At 40.4% G+C, this 22,072-nt stretch overlaps 1 protein-coding gene across 1 annotated transcript in view; it reads right to left on the bottom strand.

Annotated features, from left to right (window-relative positions):
- Positions 1–22,072, bottom strand: part of nbeab (neurobeachin b) — a 291,848-nt gene that overhangs the window by 80,755 nt on the left and 189,021 nt on the right. The window contains exons 43-45 of the mRNA XM_088079139.1: positions 1,709–1,826; positions 1,521–1,623; positions 18–133 (exon numbers count right to left, since the gene is read on the bottom strand). Of these exons, the coding sequence (XP_087935265.1) occupies positions 18–133; positions 1,521–1,623; positions 1,709–1,826 (337 nt within the window). The remainder of the gene's footprint in view (positions 1–17; positions 134–1,520; positions 1,624–1,708; positions 1,827–22,072) is intronic.

The raw sequence follows: 22,072 nt of genomic DNA, 5'->3' as shown, positions 1-22,072 counted from the left end.
TGTAAAGCAATCCTAACCTGCAATAGTGTTGAGAAACATGAGGTACTCAAAGTTGGAGATTTCTCTTCTCTGCCAGCGCTGGGTCATGTTGGAAGATTTGAAAAGCTGCCGAGGGGTAGCCAGGGAGATGCGCCTGGAAAAAACATTCAAACAACAAAGCAGGACACAGAAGGTTGGTGTTAGTTAAGAATAAGGTTGCAGTGATATGCCGGTCTCAAGGTATACTGTGGTATGAAAATGAGTGGTTATCATTTACTTATCCACAGTATTGGGAAAAATGTAATTGGATTTGGACTATTTTCAATTTTTTTTTTTTTACATCGTTTCATTTTAAAAAATGATTTCTATTTTCAATTATAGTATTAAAACATTTGTTCAACTTAACAAAAAAACGTCTATTTTTATACCATTAAGGGACATTGTAACTGATAACGACAAATTCTGTAATACCGTGATTTTGTGATCCCGGGATATTTTCTGAAATGGTTATTATACTGTGAAAATCTCATACTGTTGCAACCCTTGTTACAAATTTTTTAGGATTTAGGGGGGCATACTGCAGTGATGTGAAAAAATGTGCTTGAAAAACACTGATGCTTAATGTGAAACTGCTTCATCCAGTGTTTTTACTACTTTAAAGCATTAGGTGGGTCTGTTTGTTTTGGAAAAGAGGAGACTCCGGATTATTCTTCTTCCAGTTAAAAACTTCCTGAACAATAAACACTGAAGGAATCCTAACCGAGAGTTAGCACATGGCAAACAGGAGAAGTTTTAGCTGGTTAAAATTGGCAATGCTTAGATAGATGCCACTAAATCCTATGAATGCTAGAAACTGCTCCTTTTCAATTGATATTCTTAAAAATGTAAAAGCAAAGAAAATTAACTGCATATGAAGCTACTGTTAAATTCAAAGTATTAGCTACATTATAGAGATATTGTAAACTAATCATAACATAACATTTAATAGACAATAACATTTAATAGACATACATGTCATAGCATGTCAGTTTTAGAAGAAACATCCTGAGATGAAACATATGCACAAAATATCAAGCTGCAAATGAGAGAATAATTATGACATTCATGATTACACAATTTTGATTCCAGTAGATTCCGTGAAAGGTAGGTTCGTATTCAATGTGTTAATTCAGGATGACTTGCTTTATATCCATACCATTAACACAATGAAGACTGTGCATGTGTTGTAGCAGTGTGTACACAGGCTTGTTAGCACTATCAGAGTCTGAAGGGAATCTGTGGTTTTCTCTTTGGTCAGTGGCCTGGCTGTAGCCCTGCTGTATAGAGTCTTCTGTCAGAGAATTAGGTCGGTTCAGTCAGGGTCAGTGCACATCCACTTCAATAACTGCAGCAATGGGACTTCAAATGACTCTGCTGCAGGCCAGGCTGCCCAGATGCTCCAACACATAACACAGACGAGGTAACATGGGTCATGAAGGAATCGCAATATTGGAAATATTTAACAGTGCTGAATTTATTTCCTTTTGGCACATGTGACTCACCTGGCTTGTGGAAGTCCATAGCTGGTGCCCACTCCCACTCGAGGAAGACTGTAGACCACTTTCTTTACCGTGGCCTGGTCAGGAAAGTTGAACATGACTGATGCTGTGAAACAGTGAGAGATGTCCCTTAGTAATGACAAGCAGGAGAAGCATGGATCTCAAATGCTGTAATTGGCACTTCCACTCACTTCTGTTGGCCATAAAGACCTCCATCGCTGTGTTCTGCAGGAGGTAGCGTCTGGAGAATACTGCCCGGATCTCACTAAACATCCACTTCCCATGTAAACCCTCAGTGTATGCTAAGACCTAGAAGGGCAGAAAAAAAAGAAAAGAAAATGTCCTTAGGTTCTAATAGCTGCGTGAATTTTATTCTCCATACTCCATAGACCAGAGATTGTGTCAGGTTAGAGGTGATAAGGACTACTGTTGATTTCAATGTGGTCAATGTTTAAGTTGCATATGGCAAAAGAAAAAGCACAGTATGTCATGTGTGATGTTTCATTTACGCTATTTCTGATATCACGATTGAAAGGAGGCAAGTTTTCAGATTATGACTTCAATTATTTGGACTAAATCAACATTTCTCTAGCCAAGGACCCCTTAGCTGAAACAAAGAGAGAGCAGGGACCCCTGACAACATACAGTATACTGTATAAAACTGAGCTGCACTTGAGATAAATCTTTGAATATTTTTAGGTCTGTGGTCAGCAGCAGTTATAGTTGCACGGCTAGGTACGTTAGCCTCACCCTCTGCATTTCCGACCGCAGTTTCTAAGGTGAATGGTGTGTCAGACTGTGCATTCAGATATGTATACTACCATACTATATAGTATGCCACAAGAAGATTTAGTATGTCCCGATACATAGCATGTCAAATGCAATATGCCAAAAATACCAGGATGTTGTACTACATCCGGTTCAGATTTTGCAGTATGCAAGCTGGCATGCTCTTCTGGTTGTTTTTACCCACAATCCTCTGTGCAGCAGCAGATACATCAGATCTTGACAGGTGACACATGCACAATGAGGGATGAAAGCACATTCAAGTAACTGATGACCAGTCAAATGGTAATAACGTGAATATGAATTGTTTAACTGATGAAAACAATCATAGAAATTACCAACAACAACAAAAAGAAAATAACAATAATAGAGAAATGCATATGAAGGCTAATTTAATGCATAAAATGTTAGAATCCACAATTTATACAGTTACAACTAAAAATTTAAACATTGCAAAGTCACAACAGCAGAGCTGAAAAAAAAAATTAGTATGTGATTCAGAACGCACCCAGAGTCTTTCGAAAAGTTACACAATGATCTATTGTGGATTACAAGAATGTCTGTACTTAGCACAATAACACATGGGGCCAATAAGTTTCAGTAGTATGTAACTGGTAGCTAACTAGTTCACTTCGTTGCACAATGGAAAATAAAAATTTAGCCCATCGTTTATGTTGTGAACTCTAAACTGAATGCATTTTATGAATAGTCCAATTTACCTTTACTAATAATATGCTGGGTTTAGGTTAATGTGCATTTTCAGACATATTTTGATCATTACAAAAAGTAAATTAAATTAAAACCTAAATTCAGCTATTAAGCAGTAATTTGGCAGTTCCCCTGCAGTAACTCTGAAGACCCCCTTTGGGTTGCGGACTAAAAAAAATCTTGGTGTAAACTAAGCTGCTACTTTTTGCAATATGAACACAAAAGCAATTATTGAGCCATCACTGTTTCCTAAACATGACAGCAATATGACCTGAGCAAACTTCTACACAAAAAGTCATTTTTGAAAAAATATTTTTAAATATTTGCTTACTGATTTACAATTAAAAAGTTGTCAACTGTTGCTCTTTTTAGTATGTCTTTGTCAATGTTATTGGGCACTATAGCAATAGTTGGTAAGACATTGAATAGTTCTCTGGTACAGTTATATCACAGCTGGGATTAAAACTTCTGCTCACAAGACAAACACTCTAACCATTAGGCTACTAAAATCAATTATTAATAACTATTAAATGAGTTTTATTCAAAACAGAAAGTCAATACCACTATAGTACCAGTTCATTAATTCCCTTATTATACAACAAGAGTAGCACAGCATCACTGAGACATTATACCATGTCTCAAGGCACTTTTCCACATAATATGAAGCTCTCTACAGATTATCTTTGAGTGTTTCACAGTTTTTCCAGATACTCAATAAAACTCAAGTGGTCCAAAAAGGACCCCCTGGGTCAGTGAGATATAAATAATCAACAAAAAAAACATCATGCCAAGGAGAGGAGAGAGCAGACAAAGGATCATTAGTGTACGCCGCCCCACTGGGACTGCAGGTCCACACACATAAAGCCAAGACAGTTGTTCTGACAGGTGAGAATGGTCCCCTCGCACACCTTTCCCCCCGCTTTCCATCTCACTTCCCTCTGACTGAACAATTTTGTCCAACAGTGTGAGCCAGAGAGCAACCTCATCAACTCCCCAGGTTATAATCACACATAGGTTCAGTTCAGAGGGAGTGTGTGTGAGAGAGAATAAAGATATAACAGAGTAGTAAGAAGGTGAAGCCCTACAGTACATATAGTGTGTGTGCTGGTGTCTGTATGTGTGTGGGGGTGATTGAGGTGGAGTAGGCAGGGAGGGAGGGAAGCCAGAGTGAGATGTTCAACTGGGTTAGGTCTGATGCTAATGCTCATTTAAAATAGTGACAGGCTGGAAGAGTGCAGCGCGAGCAGGGCTGCCTTAATTTCTCCCTGGAATAGCTCATGCCCGACCTCCGTGCCACATCCAAAATCTCTGGAGCTCAATTAAAATTGGATTAGGTGGAGATGCTGGATGTGCAGCACACCATCTCTGGTGCTCTCCTCCCAGTAATGCCCTGCCTGACACCTCTGCAACCCCCAACTCAAACAGTTGTCATAGAGACAGCATGGCCCAGAGGAGGCAGCGTGCTGACTGGAGAGAGGAAAGGAGGTGAGATGGAGGGATGGCTGTGGAGCTGCAGGCGCACTGTTGAGGGCCAGCAGCAGTTCACTAGGAGGCAGCATAGCTTTTACCCCCCCCCCGCAGCCAGATGTTGTGGAAGTAGTCTTCTGAGTGCAATGCTGAAGGGCAAGTCATACAGATATGCATCATGGGAAGGCTGCAACAGCTTTCTCCATCAAAGCACCAGTGAGCTGTTATTTGAATACATATTAAGTTATCAGGATGTCTCGAGACTTCATTTTCAACAAAGTCTCGATTCATTTTATGACTTTAATATTTAGATTTAAACCTTTGAAACATGGAGCGGACATCACTTTCCTTGTAATGATTCCTGACGCCTTTCTCTAATAATTTAACCTTTGAACCCCAAGCTAAATGGTGCAATTCCTTTCAAAGACATAAGAAAAGAGCGTCGAGCAATTTGGCGATAAATGTTTCACAAATTGCAAGAAATTAGTAGATTTAGAAAATAATTTTTAAAAAGCTAGGCAAAAATCTCTAGGGGGAAAAAGAAAAAAGCTTAGTATAAACTATATTTATAATTATGATAATTTAAAGTTCTATTGTTAATTTTTTTTTTAAAAAATTCCCAGGTCATTTCTGTCTTGTTGGTTTCATTTTTTGCTCATTCAAGTTTTTGAAATAAATCAAGCCAATTATTACTAAAACATTGTAACCAACAACAGCATAATACAAATAAACAGAGTGTACACAGGTTTTTCAGATGAGCACTTCATGCAAGGTTCTTAAGAATTTAAAAATATGTATAAGCATCTATAACACGGTAACTGATTGTGAACATGTTGTTTAGCAATGGTTGTTTCTTGTTACCAAGCTAAAGTGAAAATTTTGCTGCCATGACAAAGTACAGGCCAAAGGGCTGGCTGTCAACAAAAGAGAGGCTAAAGAGGAGAAAAAAGAGCTGATTTCAAACAGCCCAGATCAAAAAAATTGTCATAACAACAAAGCTTTGGTCTAAACCAACACGTCGGGGCCCCTGTAGACTTGGAGATTTGACAAAGCCCAGCCCTCATTTTTGGAGGCCCAGCTGTAAAAAATGCCATTTAATGAACCTGTCTGCTGAAGCTGTCCCCTGCCTGTCAGAGGTGTCAGCCAGTGACAAGCGCTGGGGACGGCCGCCTCCAGTCACAGACAGGCCTGCCAGCTGGAGACTTCGGCCCCAATCTAATCACGCCACCAGGAAGGGACCGGCGCTCTGCTCTTGGTCTGTCACGCTCAGGGCTGGGGGAGCAGTGAGGGGGCGGGTGGAGGGGTCTGGTGTGGCCGACAAGCGCAGCCTTTTGTTTCCATACAGGTCCCTCCACGCAGGCTCATTAAGAGCCACAGGCGCATGCGCTGCTCTGCCAGCTGCAGGGAGGTATGCCTCCACAGCATAATAGCTATAATGCAATTTAACGTCTCTGTCCTCTCTTTCTTTTATTCCCCTCCTCTTCTTTCCCTGATTTGACAGAGGGCAGGCTGCATTCTGCCTGTAGAACATCACAGGTGGAGAACGGAAAAATATTGTGACAGATGAGATGAGGAGAGGCACAGGTGACACCGGTGTTTAGGCTGAAACTCACATATGATAATGTGCAGATGCTCAAATGGAGCACATCATACTTAAAAGCAATAGGAAGCCACTTCATGCATGGAAATAGATTCTAATCAGATCTGACTTCCGAATAGCTTTAACCCCACATTGGCTGAGACAGTATGACAGACGTTATTAATAAATCTAACGAAGCATTTTCTCTAAAACCTGATGCAATTTTCTCCCATATGGAACAATACAATCCCCCTCCATTGCATTTATACCAAAACTGGAAAATAATATAATTCAGTGAGACCTCCAAGCCAGCATGACTGATATATTTATATGAGACTGTGGAGCACTCTGACAACCTGGTATCACAGTACCTCTGCTGCATTCATCTAAGATTTGTCTAATAGGCTTCCACTATAAAGCCTCACAACTGCATGGTCCCAGGCGGCCAGAGAGAACAGCGAAGTGGAAGAATAAGGGGAGGATACGAGAGGCAGTTTCATTTTGAGTGATATGACTACTCCCCCAGGAGCGAGTGGGATGGATTTCACACATGGCAATTTGGAGGATCAGCACACACTGCATATACTGTATTCAATGGCTGACCCCAGGCAGTATGGGCCAAATCTGTGAAGAGGTTGAGCAGTCGGTAAAGGCAAAAAGAATGCATAAAGCCAGCAAGAGCAGAGACCAACTCCCAGTTAAGTGGGAGAGCTTCATTAGCCATAGACAATGTACTGGGTCACGAGGATATAGTTTAACAGTTAAAAGTAAATCATATGATGCTAAATCAGAGCTAAATCACGAGTAGTCTTTTATTTACCTCATGCCATATCTAGCAATGTAGACGTGTAGATTTTGATATATCAGCCTCTATCACAATACAATTAATGTGAATGGAATTTAGTTTATTTGTGCTCACAGATATAAAAAAAAGGAAAAAGATTAACGCAAACCCTCTTTTCAGAAGCAATTGTTATCCAAAGAGATGCACAGATAAAATTCTGGACCGTTACTGGAGAGACAGAAAGGGCGAACATATAATTTTTTGTAATTTGGGTAAACTGACCCTTTAAAGGAAAAATTTACGAAAAAAACCCCCACATATCCTTCTTTCTAAAAATGACTCAGGTGTTCCACATGTGAAATGAAACAACATCCAACTTTTATAAAGCAGCAAAAAGTCCACACTTTTATTTCTGCTTTAATCCCCTCTCCATCGTGCAAGTCTTATGCCTGAGCATCAAAGCATATTTCTCATCTGACTCCCCCTCTTAATGTGACAAGTGTTATGAAATGTAGAAATACCAAAACGTAAAAGATTCCAACAGATTATAAAATTTAAAAAAAAATCAGCATTCCACTTGGCTCCTCTGTGTGAGACCCGTATCTCAACTTCAATAAAGTAGCAAGCTCCTAATGCAGGTATTGGGGGAAAACAAGATACAGATTTGCATAATCAGTGTCACTATACATTTGGGTGGTAGCTGGAGTGTGGCAAGATGACACAGCTCGGGTGCTCTGGCAAGACCAGTGGGATAAAGGAGATGAATATGCATTAAATATGCTGGCAGTTCACTGCCCCAAATGTCCAGCCAAGTTTGTCAATAACATTTATGTCAGGGATGGTATTTCACGCACATTAGCAGGCCCTGCAGCGCTGTCTTCAACACTGCCATGGTAGGACAGGTGGGAGGAGCCGTTTTCCTAGTGTGCAATCTCTTCTTAAAAAGTCAAGGCTCCTTAAACATTCTTTATCTGTCCATGTTAAAATATAAAGCCTCAAGAAATGCAGAAATTGTGGTTCATTACAGTGCATGATATATAAAGTTTGGCAACAAGCCACATGATGCCTACAGAAAGGTTTCTGAGGGGTTAGAAGAAACAAAATAAAGTCTATTTCCTTGATGTCCTTAGTGATATACACATGCAGGAGGAAAACACAAAGTCAGCGATCTACATGCATCTATAGAACCACATTGAATTTATATTCCTGTATTTAATAATAATCTGCATTCACAGATACAATGTTTTTAAATGCTGAAAATATAGTCGCATAAATGTGCTGATTGCAAGTGCATGTTTACACCTTTACTCTTCACAGAAGTACAGCGCAATATACAGTGACTTTTGACCAGGAATAGCAAAATTACAGCGTGTTTAAAATTATGTTGAAACAACTGGAAAAAAGACACCTTTGAAGGCTTCACCACTGAATCACAGCTTTGTAGGTGTATCGTATCCCTATTGGATTATTCCAACTGATTTCAATATATAGGGCTCCCACATATTTTCATGATTTTTGACATAATTTCAAAACTCCCATGACCATTCATGAAGTATAAAACAAACATTTCACCACCTCAAAAATGCAGTTGGCTACAATTTACAAGAAGTAGTTGGGCACAGCATAGGTATGGGAAATTTGGAATTCATAGCCCTCCATGTGTAATCCCACTGTCATAACTAGCCAACACATATAAAAGGAGAAACGGGACGTGGTAAGAAAATGAAGAAAAGTTTGTGATGGTAAGAAGATGGTAACAAGAAGTTGTCACACACTGGTGCATATTAGAAGTATGTGATGTAAACGACCCGCCCCTTTTCCATAACTGAAGGAACCCTGACTGGTCCTCTACTAAGGGAGTTTGTTTATGTCTGGCATATATTGTGAGAAGAGTGTTAAACTCCATAACTTTGCCTTTTAATAATCAACCACTTACAGGTTTGGATAACATATTTTGGCCTATTCGTGGCTCTATTAGTTAGCCGTATTTTTGAAAAACATTTACACTTCTTTTAAAGCTAACAAATTGCTGCAAAGTAGCATTCAAGCTAATATGACTTAACTCTGTAGTAGTGTTAATGTTGATTAAGTTACATCATAATTCAAGTCTTTTGAAATAAAAGTGGAAACTTAATTATGTCTCGCAAGTAGGCAAGTAGAGTTGCAACAGTATAAGATCAGTACAATTACTGTCTAAGAGAATATCATGGTCCCACAGTATCACAATAGTATATGGTATTATACAGTTGTTATTACTACTTGTACTACTACTACTGCTAATAACAATAATAATAATAATAATAATAATAACAATAATAATAATTTTAAATAGGAAGTATTTGCAAAAAGTCTACTAGGCAGTTGAGGAGGAAACAATATGCACATGGGCGGTTGAGATTCTCTATCTAGTTGCACTTTTTGTACTAAGTATGATAACCATCAGTTTTCATACCACACTATATAGTTTCACATTATACCCTTGCAGGTAAATTATATCTAGCAGGTAAACAAAGGGACACAGCAAATATTTAGTATGAACATACTCATGTGGTGACCCACCCGCAGCCACATCTACACACATACATGAACACACTTAGTGAGCACATCATCCAGATAAACAGCTTGAGGATGCCTTCACTAAGGAGCTTGAGAGAAGGGATGCAGTCATTTGGTATGGGGTCTTTTCAGCAAGCTTTTCCTAATGGGACTTTTTCAAGGACTTGTCAGCCTTAAGATGACTGAAATCTTCCTGGCCTGGGTACCAGCTTCCTCTGGCTGCCACTGAGAGTGCCAAGCTGATCGCTTTAAATCCCACTTTTCTTTTTCATTTTTTTTTTTGGTGGTGTGTGGGAGGGATAGGGGCTCAGAACAAGACAGAGAAGAAGAGAAAGAACGAGACAAGGATGAAGAGGCGGAGAGACAGAGGAGGAGAGGGACAGAAAGAGCAAGTGGTTAGACGAGAGGGCCTGATGAGCAATGAGCGCCTCACTCGTCCTCAATTAATCTTGTCTCTCTACCTTTGCTTTGCCGCTTCCCTCAGCACCAAGGTAATAACGACACCCTCATCCATTATCCTTTTATCCCTGTTATTCGCTGGCAATTGCTTAATAATATGTTACAGATTTGGCCTCCTTCGTATAATTCTTTCTGTCATTCGCGGTATATCATCTGGAAAACACACAGCCCCCTTTCTGCTGGACGCTCTTTGAGGATTATCGTGGGTGACACCTTCGGGATGCAGCCAGAATCTGGAGCATCATTTTTTCAGGCATAAAGTGGAATTACCCTGACTTATCTGTCATTGCCAAAAGCACAACAAGCCATTCAGGGCCAAAGCAAAGGTGGAACAGGTTCTTATCGGCTTCTCTGAACAAGAGGGCTTGTAAATTTATGCTAATGAGGGCCTTTTGTCATCCAGGCTCACCCCTTGGGGCTGAACAGGGTTTGCAGGGGGATGATAATCTGGCTGTTGAGTGCACTAGATAATTTGTACTTTATCCTCATGTAATTATATAGTTTAAATCTTTTTACCAACGCTAATCCTGCGACATGAGGAAGTGTCTTAACCGTGTCTACGGTTCTTAGCGGCACTAGTTAGCGTGCATTCTGACTCTCATAAAATCACGTAGGAGGAGAGAAGCGCTGATATAATTATTCTGACTTTCTGTAGCCCGTGCTATGAATCCTCATATCATTTTGATCCACCTTAGCAGGCAGGCAGGAAGCCAAGCTAGAAGCCTGGGGGTATGGGAGACATCTAAAAAAAAAGGTGAAAACATTGTAGCAAGGCTGGAAGAGCCCACCCTATTTTCTCAAGAAAGAAAGATGGAGGAGGCCAAGAAACTGGACTGAAAGGAGTAAAAGTAAGTGCAGAAGAGCGGCTTTGCAGAGATTTTGAGGTCTGTCTGCTGTCCAGGGGGATTCCAGGCCATCTTGTGTGCCTGCCAAAGCCGACAGCCCCTGACAAGCTGCTTGGCATGCTGTAATTTGACTAATTACATTGGATTAGACCATATTAATGCAAGCTGTTTTCTCCAGGGTCACTGACCCACCCAGTGTGTCCCTTGCTAGTTTCCCCCCATTCGATGTAAACAAGAAAGAAAGTAGGCTCATTGTTTCTTAAAATTTCAAAAAAATGAGTGGGTGTCTATGTCCCTGACATTATTTTTATAATAGGAGAGAATGTGTTTCAAAGCATCCACAGCAGAGAAAGCTGTGAGATACAGCATGCACTTTCCTGAGGCACATCATCACAGGATTCTTTGATAACAAACCAAATCCTTTGCCTGATTTATCTCCCTGCAGGAAAAGAAAAACAAAATAAGGACTTTTATGAATCTCAGATAAGTCGCAGAGTTCACAAAATAGTTTTTTTTACACATTTGATGGGGGTATGGGGGCTGCGGAGGGTCTATATTCTGACAGCAACAGTGCAGAATTTCATTTTAATTTTACCTTTATCTTAGCAAAATATCAGGATGAAATCTGAATAATGAGGCACTGTTTTTTATGTGCGGTTTGGTCACATAATTGTTTTTCAGAGAAAATGCAATGTTGAAATCTATGATTAATATGACTGATGAAGGACACGTCATTTGATCTGCTTAAAAAAAACAAGCAGATATTCTAAGAGAACCAGAGAGAATACTTATTTTTAAAAAGGAGAGAAACCAGCCCTCATTTGCATTTGCAAACCTCCAAAATGAAAGGGGGGAAATGAGCCATAGAATATGTGTGTTTTAATACAAGTGCTCTCCCAATTGTACTAAATCAATTTGAGTTTCACACAATGGAGGGGCAGCTTCACTGTTTGTATGTGCTCCTCTGCCTTGAACATGGTGTAATAATAGTCTTAAACCAGGCGTTATAAAGACAGAATACCAAAGAGGCTTACAGCCTTGGTTTCATGAAACATTTAGGCAGAAGTTCCAAGGGCTGAGGATGATGAAAGAAGGTAAGCTTGAAAATGGTTTTCTGGGATCCACAGCCCTTATTGTACAGAAGTCACATCGAATTAATACTGAGGGCCATTTGCAGCCTTTCTTCTCCTCAGCTTTTCAGAACGGATTAAGCTATGAAAACTCAGAAATTACTAAAGCACCTATTAGGCATTATGCTCACCCTTTCTCCTCTTTCCTTTTGAAAGTCATTGAATGTGCTTCACTTCACACGCACTTCAATTCACAAGTTGTTTGCATACTTAAAAGAAGGGCAATTTTAGAAAATGTGTCACATAAAATGTACTATGTATTTCCACTTCCATTTTAAGAAACTCATCTCTGGAAATTGTAAATACTTACATATATACACATTTACACCATTTTCCATTCTATAACCCAAATACTTGTCATTTTGTGGATCTATATGACACACAAACATGTTGGTTTAACAATGCAGGCCAAGTATTTAGGCAGTTTACTGAAAGCATCTGAGAGTGTTTCCACACTGATGAAGGGCCAGTATTGCCAGGGCTCTTTCAGGCTCTCCGCACCCCTCTATGCTCTCTCAATGCCTCTTCAAAGAAGCGCAGGGAGTGCATGAATTGTAATTATGGCTCCTAACAGGATTCAAGAGCGCCAAAACGATGGCACTTGAGAACCAGGTCGTGTGGAGTTAAACGGCTGTCAGACACTCAAAGCTCCTCAGCATGTGAACAAACCCACAAAGGCTGGACGTGTCCACTTCTAGGACCCTGCTACCCACTTTCCCTCTCATAGGGAGAGATTAAAGATCAGCTAAGGCCCCCTTAAAGACCCATATAGCCTTTTTGCATTTTTACGCACATTCCAAGTTCCAAGGATGGTTACAGCAGTGATTCTCAACTTGTGGCCTGCGACCCAAATCTGCCCCCTGATAGGGTGCTGAGTAGCCCCCCCCCCAAACCATTTTCTAATTCACAATAAAAAATAAATTGATTCACATAAGGAATTATCTTTGTACTTCTAGTACACATAAGGTGCCAGAGTGCATAAAACAACATCAAAACAGAGCTTGTTTATTAAGAAAAGTGCCCCCAACAGTGGTCCTAGCTAAGCCCTAATGTCCTAAAATCCTAGAAACATCCTGAAATCCGATCTTCTTAAAATCCTAGAAATGTCCTGAAATCCTAGAAATATTCTACAATCCTGGAAATGTCATAAAATCCTACAAATGTCCTAAAATCAGAGAAATGACCAAAAATATGAGAAACCTCCTAAGATCCTCAAAATATCCTAAAGTTCCTAGAAATGTTCTCAAATCTGAGAAACCTCCTAAAATCCTTTAAATGTCCTAAAATCCTAAAAATGTGCTGATATCCTGGAAATTTCCTAAAATCCATTAAATGTCTTTAAAGCTTAGAATTGTGCTAAAATCCTAGAAATGTCCTGAAGTTACAAACCTAGAAACATCCTAAAATCCCAGAAACATGTATGGGGCTGCTACAACTGGCCCCTGGCCTTCTGGCAAAAATGGCCCCCAAGCAAAGCAAGTTCAGTATCCCTAGACTAAAGTTTGTCCAGGTAAGATACTACTAAACCAAAAACAAGGAATAAATAATGAGTTTTCAAGAGCTGTATGATGCTGACTTGAATAAAGATGAGTGACAAGATGTTATGAGTAAGGAAATAAATCCTCAAGGCAAATAAGACAGCACTGGAGGAGCATATGAGGGGAGAAGCAAAGGCTTGTGTGAGATCAGATAATTGGTACCACCTGAGAAACCAATCTAACCACAGTGTCAGATTATCTCATGACCTTGCCAACAGAATAACGGAAAACATCATCAGTGCTCCCCAGACAGCTTCAATGACTCACCAGGGCACAAGACCCCTCACCACACATTAAAGAGACCAGCCTCCAGTTAGGGCCCTATCCAACTTCAGCCCCTTCCTCCTCCCCAAAAGCACCCAAAAGAAACCAACCTGCAGCGTGAAGTCCCTATGCATGACCCTTATTAAACTCCTAATTGGATTGAGAGCTGCTAAGAAAAAAAATTCAACATCGTTCATTCAGCTGAGATTTTCTTTAGCATTCCTTCCAGTAGTTTGCCTCCCCAACAATAAAAATCGAGTCACTGAAAACTTTTTCCCCCCTTTTCAAAACACAACTAGATTTTCCAAAAATGGGAGTATAAGCAAAACCTTTTGCACCTTTTCTTTTAAGGCAAAGCACTATTTGATTTTCACAGGGTGCAAGTGACAGGCTGAAACAAAGCCCAGCGCTGGCCATTGTGTAGCCTTTCACTGTTGTAATGGTCTTAAAATGGCTACAAGCAGGGCTCTATTCAGCAGTGACCAGGCTGCTCAGCTCTCCTCTCCATATCCAAGACAAACTCTGCACTAAGCGGGAACTCTGAGGTCAGCTGATGAGTGAATGAGCGGCCGAGTTCACTCATAACCACATTCTCAGACTATCAGTGCCTGTAAAAGTTCTCAACACATTTACACTAATTACAGAGAATAAATAGTGCCATAAGAACAACATCAATCAAGTTCATTACGGAAAATAGCTTAATGACAATAATTACAATAATATCTCATTAAGAAAGAGAATGAGAGACAGGGGAGAATTAATAGCAGACAGGTGTACAACACACCGCAATTATGGAACCTGAAATTAGTTCATTGCCTCAAGGCAAACAGAAGAGAAAGGGAAGGTTGTAAGTGAGGGAGTGTGTGTGTATGCGTGTGTGTGTTGGGTGGGTGTGGGGGGCTGGTTCCAGGGCTGGGAGTAGGACTGATAGAGAGAGGCTCACTGACAAAAAAAGGAATTGCAAATAAGCAAACAAAAATGTCTTAAATGTGTAAATTAGGGAGAAAAATAAGAGGGAAAAGCAGCTTTTCCCTGCAGACTGGTGCCTTAGATGAGAAGGGAGCAGCGAAACGTGATCAAGGGGAGCCGTGGAGCGGTGCGGCAGGCGTCAAGATGAGCACTCAGCCAGCGAGTGGCAGCTTCTCCTTTTCCAGTCAATCATTCATTACAGAGCCAAGTGCTGTGGAGGAGTGCCTCCTCTTTTTGACCTATCATATTACTGCCTCTGTAAACTCCTAATCCTTCCTTCGTTAGATGGTGTCAACAGCCGACATGCTCTCACCCTGCTCCCGCACTCCCTGCTCAGACACCTCCCAAGCCCTGCCAAGACCACAGAATTGACACTCTAATAAAATCGTTTGAAATTTAACAAGGTAGAACGACACAACTTTATCCATCGTTTTTGGTGCTTTCATCCACATTTTTGACTTGTTTGGTTTTTATCATTCGAAAGAGATTTGAAAATTCACTCAGGCAACTAATTAGTTAACTTTTTCTTTTTGTTTCTGCATCAATTCCCAATAAGCCACACTAAAACAGTCTTGCTTCAGCTCTGCACTCTTTCATTGGCTGGTCTGAGCGGCCTGCTTCTTTTTCGCCTTGGGGCTGTTACTGAGCAGGTGAAAGCCTGGAGGCAGGAACCTGCACATCAGCACTTTTTCGTCCATCATGACTCTTTCATGGGGAGCCCGTCTCCTGAGCTTCTCTGCAGCCCAGTGAGATGACTACTATAATGAGTCCAACAGATGAAAGCCCAGCAGGACAAAACAACATTCAGATACATCTCCACACACACACACACACACACACACACACACACACACACACACACACACACACACACAGACACAGACACTCACACACACTGAGGTTAGCGCCAATCAGGGACTTGCTGTGTGAATGTTGTTATTTAGGTAAACAAAAGAATCAGTTGCAGGCTGGAGAATAAGAAACCAGATCAAGCATCTGTGTTTTGGCAGAGCTCCAAAGAAGAGTTTTGGAGCAGGTGATAATTATTATGTCACGTTGATCACAAACAGCAACAACAACAAACGTTCATCACAAACATCTGCAAACATATCACACATCCAACTGTCCTTCACTCACATGCACTAGTGCACAGACCCTCGTCCACATACACACACAGATCTATACAGTGTGTGGACGGGTTTAGGTAGGGTCCCAATTTAAGCTGACAGATACCAGATAGTAGATACTAAGGAAATGACAGCACTGATTTAGGATGGTTTTGAGTTTAGCTGCATGTGACACTGTGGCAACAAAACTATTACACATGAGTGAAGGCCAGCAAAGTTCATCCATTTCTTAATGAAACACAGCACATAAGCCTTTGTAGTCTGTTAGGATCTTAAAATATCTTGCCTTTCTGGGAATATATATGTAAATTTGCGAGATAAACTTTGTCACGGTTCAGACACACCTACCACATAACACGGTTTGAGGGGTGTTAATTACCATATAAAATAAGCAATTGGCATCCTGCCCCATATGTCCCACTTTTTCTGTGAGGAAGATGGAAATGAGGTGGGGTAGATTTGATTGTGACATGCTCTCCGTCTGCGCTCCACATTGTGTGGCTTTGCCAGTAACAGGCTAATATTCAGCACAGCTCACCACCACCAGAACTAATGAAAGTAGACAAAATGTCTCTGCTGCCATCTTTGTCTCGCATCCGCTCAGGGTGAGCCTCCCACTTTCCCTCCTCTCCCTTTTTCACCTCCCCTCTTTCCCCTTGCTCTTGAAGGGAGGGTGACAGCGGCATAAAATGGTGGCAAGCAAATGTGCCTTCCATGTGGCAGCAGTGGCGGGGGTGACAGGCCAGGCTGAGGCCAGCGCTATCAGCAGTGTGTGGCTGTTGCTTTGAACAACCTGGATGGCCGCCATTGAGGATCAGGGCCGAGCTGATGAGACACCAGCGGTTGCAAACAAAAAGCAGCTCAATATCAAATCAAGAAACAGCCAGAGTGGCAAGAGCAGCCAACTATCAGACAGAAAACACTTCTTTGATAAATGTCAACTTACTTGTCAAAGGTGGCTTGTTAAAGCCACCAAAGATATCTTTTTTGTTTAAACATTTAATCCTGAATTAAATGTGGATTGCACAATGTAATAGCTATAGAACAATGACATAAACTGTGTTAAAATTGGTTTGCTATTAGCCGATTTTTCACTATGCAATTTTGCCTGCCTCCAGGTACGATCTCCTGGGAAAAAATGAAGAATCACTTTTCGGCACAAAAGGAAGTGCGTCAACCATTGCGCAACAAAAGCAGGAAGGTCCAGCACTAGCTATCTGCAGCAAAGGAGTAAGTTTTCAGTGAACAAGTGATTTTGCAGGTGTCATTACTGTCTAGAGAATTAGTGGAAATGGCAGCAAGCTGAACGGGTATTTCTCAAAGCAACTGAATGTAGGCGATTTGCGATGATGAGGCCATAACAAAAGGTCAAAATCAAGTAACGCTAGTTTACAGAAATTATGTGTTTATTTCATTTTTAAACAAAATATATATATAACTATATAAATAATACAGTTACTTTACCTCCTAAGTGAACATGTTTTTCCTCTCTTTTCAATGTTGTGTTTTGATGTTTAGTATCAATCACTCATCTGTGGATAAGCTCTGAGGAAAACAGAAAGCAATCCTGCTAGTCCTGCGACAGTGGCATCAACAATAAGATTACTTGGAGACACTAGGTGGGGGTAGAATTAAAAAGTAGAAAATGTATCGCTTTCCATTTTATTAATCAACTGTACATCACCAAGTCAATCTTCATATGCAGTTCAAATGCTTTAATGTGCAGAACTATATGTTCAGAACTAATGATGAGATAACAATGATTTAACTAAGATGCTATTATATTAGATGTTAACATCAGATATAAAACTTAAAGATTATTCTGAGATAGTCTAAGGACAGAGGATGTCATATAAAATCCTCTAAGACAAAATTGTGATTTGGGATTATGTACATAAATTCACTTGATTTGGCTTGAAATATAAGATATAAAATGCATAAATATCACTTAAAGAAAATCCATCCATGCACAAAAGCAAACTCCCTTCATCCAGCTATTTGTAGTTGAGTCATTCAGGGGGCTGTTAGTTAACCCTGAGCACAGAGGATGATGAAGCAAGGGCATAAATCACAGAGTGAAACAAGGCAGACTCCTCCGATTCATTAATGGAAATGATCTGTCAATATGCTGGAGTCAATTCACACGTGTCAGCTGGGCTCAGCACACAATGGCCCAGCCAACTTATGAACTCCCAGCACCACTCCAGCGAGTCCATAAAACAACTGGCATCGCCGCTGGGGAGCACCCCGAGACACCACCCTCTTGCACAGACCACCAGATGACACAGATGGGGCGAAACCAAACAAAGACGAGACTCCCTTTGTACAAAGAGGGACCCCTTTCAAAAGCCATTCATGCAACAAATTGGGGAAATCTGGCCATGCAACACTCTGGGTTTGCTCTTTTATTAGCGTGAGCCTTACGTCACAGTAAGTGAAATCAGATTTATGGCTCTCTGCTACAAAGGAGGTTAAAATCAAGCACACTTTTAAGACACAAAAACTTTTTTTAAAACCATGTTAACCAACAACAGTTTAGCTATGTTAACTAGGAACAGCCTGCTATTTTGAACATGAGCCAGAGAGTAACAGACAATTTATCTTTTTACAAAACTTTGCTGTATTGCACAATAATGACCCAAGCATCAATCAACTTACAAAAAAGCTAATGAACAAACCTACATGCAAGGACAATGCTAATCTGTGTCCTCTACTCTTGAGCTGATGAATTGTCTGGCTAAATATAGAGCTAACTTTTCCAGTATGACAATTTTTTTTAATTGTTAAATCATCTTGACAAGCTTGCAAGCAAATGAAAGTCAGTAACAGTTTCTACTTTTTGTTCACTGTATCAGGTAAAAATGTAGATAGTAATGATTCTGATTAATGACTATTATCAGTCACAGGTACTGTAGGGGACTCCGTTTTATGGTAGCAGCATCAAGCTTTAGCACTTTCAAAGGCAGCCCATCAGTTAAGGGTGTTTGTTTCCATGTAGGTCATTAAATATGTGCACACAGGCTTTCTCTTATTAGCCCCTCTGCATTTTTCTTTTCTTGTTCTTTCTCAGCTGCACACCCGTGCCGCTGCAGCAATCTGCATAGAGAGACATTTGTCATCATTAGCCTTGCTCTGACAGTTGGCACCCGGCACCTCAGATCTCCAGGACTGGCAATTATGAACCCTTCATCCCTTATTTAGGCAACATTGCCTAATTTCATCACAGGCCTCGGCAGCAGCATTTGATTACCAACAGCCCCAAATCTATATGCAACCAATTCGTCCAACCCCTTTGTTTTGTGCTTCGATGTACTCCCACTCCAAGATCACATGACACGTGGGAGAGAACCGTGTTCATTTAGTCTGAGATTTGAAATTACTTATAAAACACAGGGGCTGCAAAGAGGACTGTAGATGAGCATCATGGGGTCAGTGGGCAGATGATTACAGCGCCCACCTTTAGATGGTAGACATCTCATCTGACATTAAGATTAATCACACTGCTGCTGCTACTGAACAGTTGCCTTTCTTGACAGACATGACGGAAGACAGGCATATAGTTTCCCTTGACAAACAAGAGAAAATGAAAAGAACTGCATGTTTATGAACAAACAGGTCCTTTATTTCAACACTGTAAGCCTCACCAATTTGTAGAAAACAACAGGAGAAACATGCTGAATAAACTAATATTAAACCAGCAACAATACTGCCCCAGTCTCTAACACATCCAGTGTTTAGCATTGTCATGTACAACAAAATACAACGCTAAACTGTGTGCTAATAAAACCAGTGGAAAGCACTGCACCAGCACTTTCGCTGCACTCAACTGCCAATTGTATAACCTATGCAGGAAATAAGTGCACAGAACACAATGTAGGGCTGTATTTTCCTTTTGTGAAGAATACCAGGCATTTTCTGGATCGTTATTTTGGCAAACAACACTGAATTGTATTCATGCTAAATTCATGCAAATACATGCATGTAATTTATCACGAAGGCTGACAAGCATACCATATTGCAGAGAGGAGGGGTGAAGGGCCAAATGAAGCTGAGACAATCAATTAAGTTTCATAATTTACACTTTTCTCCACCTCTCTGTTTTCTCAAAATTCCCATCATGAAGAGAAGTTTGGTGATATGTGTGTTTGTGTCTGTGTGTGAGTGTGTGTGTGTGTGTGTGTGTGATTGTGTGTGTTTGTGTGTGTGTGTGTGTGTGTATGCTGGGGATGTGTTCATAGTGAACAGACCCTGCTGAGGTGATCACTAGAGGGTCTCTGAGAGCCTCTGGCTACGTGGTCCAGCTTCATGACTTCTCCAAAGGAGGCTGTTAATACACAAACAAATGAATGGACACAATCCAAAGGGGGTCCTCAGTGAGGCTGCGAGCCCAAAAATTAACTGGCCTCCTACAGAGACACCATATTGCTTAGAATAATAATGTTCTGTTATTAAAAATCCCAATGACAATTTCATTTTGTGACAAATAAAATTATAGGAAATGTGTCAAAATGAGTGGCTATCCCGAGAGATTAAAGTATATTATTTCTCACAGTTTGAGAGCCAGTGTTGATGTCACTTCTCTGAAGTGTCACTGCTTTTAATCTGATTTATATAGAAATATGTCATCCTATTAAGTCCACTTTGACTAATCTGCATATTAGCTTGGGAGCTAGCTGGTAAACTCCCTTTGTATAGAACATGGCTTTAAAGTCTCTCTTTTTTAAAAACTAAATGACCCCATAAATTTAATGAAATAGCCTATGGCAGACGTTATTTGTTCTCGTGTAATAGGATTAATAAAATTATAAAACCTCATCCATAACTATGATACCAGTCAGAGGATTGCTGGCCATAAAGGTCTTGATCCAGCTTAAAATCAGCTAAATGCTATACTTAAATAACATCATTAACTATTTTCTTAATGGTAATGAGGTAAAAAAGAAAATTGAAAAGACGTCATGCATACATGTTACTGTAAAACCTTTGTTTATAAAACCACAGAGGATTGTTTTAGTCTATAAAGCCAATAAAAATTGTTGTTGTTTGTAGAGCATGGAACTTTCATTTCCCCCTCGAAGATTCACTTTTTCAAAACATTATTTTTCATTGAATGCTTGAGGCAATATACTCAGATAATGTGTATATGGACAGATATATAGTTAGTTATATACACATGCATTACTAATTTATATGTATAAACACTGCGTGAAGCCTTGAGGATGAAATATAAAATAAAGCAACATGTGTTCAATGACTTTGGCTGCAAACGGTATAATATCATTTCAAGTCATTCAAAGCATGAGTGGTGTCATCAATGGGTAATTTCAGCCATGAGACAGGCACCATTGACCTTACGCCCGGCCATGTTAATAGGACGATCAGTCTTGCGAGAAGAAAGGAAAAAGAAAAATGGAGGAGAAAAAAATGAATAAGTGTAGAGGCATGCTCTGGAAACAAAGAGGCCTTCAAAACAGGGTCACATGCTCATGCAAAATTAGGGGAAGTAGAAGTCATTGTATTGATTTACACAATCATGCATTTTGCTGGGTCAGAAATAGGCCTGGAATCATGGACCCATATATCACACTGGAGGGCCTCCAATAGCCTAGCAGGATAGCGAATGAAGCAACAAAGCTTGCAATGTTGTAATGGTAAAGATATGGCTAAGAGGATTCGATTGTCTTAGGGTAGACCTGACAACTGCTGGAGTCCTGGGACCGCAGAGCAGGTTGAGTTACTGAGAGATCTGTGCGGCCACATGCTTTAGATTAAGAGGTGATAATCTCAATGAAAATCCTCCCTTCTATCACGCATACGGATGGCCAAAGGCCGAAGCACAAACTCAAGAGGTGCAACTGGATTCGGAGGTATCTGACTTGGAGCACAATAGCCTGGAAAGTGAGGCTAGTCTGGTTTCAATAAAAGGCAAGTACCTGCTGGGCCACAGGCAGTGGGAGAGAGTGAGAGAAAAGACTATCAAAGCCTGAGAGGGCAAGAGGCTTTCAGCTACCTCTCACCACATGAAAACCTTCTATAATGTCCTCCATATCCTCCAGAAATATGTCAATGGGAATGTAAAAATTTTGTTGTGAAATTTAAGCAGATCTAAACATGATAAGAACTACAATACACCCCTACATTTATTATTTAATTTCAGAATAAGCCTTAACATAGACCTCTATCGCGTTCCATGTACAGAGGATACTATCTGTAATTTCTGCCTAGTAACAGGGTGAAATTATCACTGGGGCTTGCCAGGAAGCTACTGGCAGTGTGTCCGTGACAGGCTGTGATGATAATGGGAGTCACCTATCTATCAGGGTCCTTCCCGCACACGCCACCT

Source organism: Plectropomus leopardus, chromosome 6 (assembly GCF_026936395.1).
Source record: "Plectropomus leopardus strain MGB_pleo_1.0 chromosome 6, ASM2693639v1, whole genome shotgun sequence".
NCBI classification, from domain to species: domain Eukaryota; kingdom Metazoa; phylum Chordata; class Actinopteri; order Perciformes; family Serranidae; genus Plectropomus; species Plectropomus leopardus.
The sequence above is the reverse complement of the archived record's forward strand: the minus strand, read 5'-3'. Positions and strand labels throughout refer to the sequence as shown.